This window comes from Marmota marmota, unplaced genomic scaffold, assembly GCF_001458135.2.
Source record: "Marmota marmota marmota unplaced genomic scaffold, marMar, whole genome shotgun sequence".
NCBI lineage: Eukaryota > Metazoa > Chordata > Mammalia > Rodentia > Sciuridae > Marmota > Marmota marmota.
The window spans coordinates 19070408-19072988 of NW_025999990.1; the positions used below are offsets into that span (position 1 = coordinate 19070408).

Sequence of the window (2581 nt, forward strand, 5' to 3'; positions counted from 1 at the left end):
GGGCGGGCTGGGGCGGTGCTCCCTAAAGGTCAACTCCAGGCCCTGGTGCTGCTGTGGGACTTTAACCCTGAGCTCGAGGAGTGAGGCAGCAAAGGAGGGGGACCTATGGGCATGCAGGGAGCCATGACCCTGAACTTGGGGCTGCCCGGGGCAAATCAGTGCTGGGCAGCATCACGCAGATGCCCTGTGCCGGTGGCACGGCTTCCTGGCTGCATGTTAGCACCTCTCCTGGACAGAGGTGCCACCCAGCAGGCAGTGTGGGAAGAAGAAACAGGACACAGAGTTGGATAGTGCTAATCCATGCAGGAGTGACCATGGCACAGACCCCTGCCCGTCCCCGAATCTGCTTCCTCGCTCTGCGCCCTGGAATGCCCTCTGTGCTCTTGACCTCGGGGTGGCCACCTGGAGGGGGGCTGGGAGGACTTCCGCCTCCTTGATGGGGCCTCTGACTTTGCAGTGGGGACCATCTGGCTGCCCTGAACACTGGGCATACACACCTCAGCACGACTGTGGCTGTGGCGTCCCCTCCCTCTCCGCTGTGTCCCCCTCATCCACTCATTCACTTCCTAACTCCCTCCCATCTGCGCCAGGCGTCCAGAACGTGGCCAGCAGTGGGGAGGGGACAGAGGCCTGACGCACGCAGTGCAGAGAGGGGTGTCAGGGGGCAGGACAGGGCACCGTGGCAGAGTCCCTGCTCGCTCTCCTCACAGGTGGCCCGTGGGCCGTGGGCTGGGGACAGCTCTGGAGCTGAGACCTCAGAGCCCTGGCTAGGGGAGCCTGCTCCCTACGGCCCAGAGGTTCAGGGTGACTCAACCTTCTAGAAGCCCTCAGAGCCCACGGTGACCCTGCTGAAGAACAGGAACAGGGGTTCCACATGGGCCTTCTGTCCCCGTGGTGGGCAACCCCAGCTTCTCGAGTCTGTTCCGTGCCAGGGCCAGGAGCAGGCTCCAGGAGGCCTGTGGGGAGGGGCCTGTCATGACAGCTTAGGTCTCCGAGGGGCACGTGCAGATCTGTGCCTGACCCCTGCACACAGATATCAGTGTGTTCACTCAGAACCCTGGTTCTCAAAAAGACACACTTAAATCTAGTATCCTGTAACCCGTCACGTGCCTCCCTAAAGCACAGTCTCTATTAACCTCCCTGGACCTCTTGTCCATCATGTGAGCATATTCAGTTGGATAGTCTCTAAAGCTTTCCTTCTAGTCTACATCGTTCTATGATTTTTAATAAGCTCGAGAACTCTATAGCTCAAGAACCTACAATGGCTCCCCAGGTCCTACTTCATAAAGCCCCAAACCTTTTGCCCCTAATTGGTCCATCTTACAGACTGCCTTTAACTCTCAGCTTGACTCCAGGCAAGGCAGTGCCCTTAATTTCCTTCTCTTGTGTCATTTCTTTTAGTCTTGGTTCATGAAGTCTCCTCTATTAAAAATACTCTCATGGAAAAGTTAGGACATTCCTCAGAAAAGTTAAACATAAAATTTCCATATGATCCAGCAACTCCACATCTAAACATATGCCTCCAAGAATTGAAAGCAGGGATATCAACGGTTACTTACATACCCATGTTCATAGCAGCATTACACAAAATCCAGAAGGCAGAGAAAACTCAAGCATCCATTGAGGGATTGATGGATAGATGAATAAAATGTGGTATAGACACAGAGTGGATTGTTATTCAGCCATGAAAAAGGAAAGTCTGACCATGCTATCCCATGGGGGAAACCATTATGCCAAGTGACATAAGCCAGACATAGAGGGAAAAAAAACACACACACCTTGGTGTGATTCCACTTGTGTGCTATAGAAAGGAGACAAATTCACAGAGACAGAGGCAGAATGGAGGCTGAGGGGGGAGGCGGAGTTATCATTGGTGGTACAGGGCTTTGGCTTGGCGTGTGCAGGGGTCCTGGGGTAGGGTGGTACCAAGCATAATGACTGTCCTTGGTGCTGCTGAGCTGTGTCTCAAAATGGTTAAAATGATAAATTTTGATGTTGCAACAATTTTTAAAAATGCCAAAGAAGAAAAAGAAGGAAAGGAAGAGGGGCGCCGGCGTTCCTCCTCCTCCCTGGAATCCAACCCTCCTGGGCGGCTCTCTGGGGACGCACCTGGCCCTCCTTGTGCCCTGCTTGGCCAGGCCTTGCTGCCCTGAGCAGGTCCAGTCTACCTGGGGCCTTGCACAGGCTGGGTCCAGAGGACCCTGGACGATGATAACTCCACCCTGTTTTCTTCCATTTGAACAGTGACCCTCTGTGGTCCCTTCCTTCTCGGGGCTGCTGTCCCTTTGTGGCGGAGGCGGGGAGCCTCTGGGGAGCCAGGCCGGGTGGGGAGCAGTTACATAACCTGCAGGGAGATTTTTTCCACCGGCCAGGCGGTGCCAGCTTTCCAGTGTCGGCCCGGCAGGTAGAGGCGCCCGGTCTGGCCCGCCGTGCCCAGGCAGGGCCAAGATGCTGCGATCTGGAGCCGCTTAGCATAGCTCAGATTCCCGGTGGCGGCTGGGGGCCGGCCACTCGCTGAGCGGCAAGGAATCTGCTGTCTCCTGCCTGCCTGGCTCGGAGAGGGAGGAGGAGGAGGAGGAGG

General features: G+C 55.8%; 1 protein-coding gene across 8 annotated transcripts in view; it reads right to left on the reverse strand.

The window, feature by feature from the left end:
• Ctif (cap binding complex dependent translation initiation factor) overlaps positions 1-2581 on the reverse strand; it is a 268442-nt gene that overhangs the window by 78894 nt on the left and 186967 nt on the right. The window contains exon 11 of one of the 8 annotated variants that reach the window (XM_048806257.1): positions 2454-2540. The exons of the other annotated variants lie outside the window; for them this stretch is intronic. Coding sequence (XP_048662214.1) covers positions 2469-2540 — 72 coding nt within the window. The 3' untranslated portion in view covers positions 2454-2468. Of the gene's footprint in view, positions 1-2453; positions 2541-2581 lie in introns of those variants that run through there. 8 annotated transcript variants of the gene reach the window in all.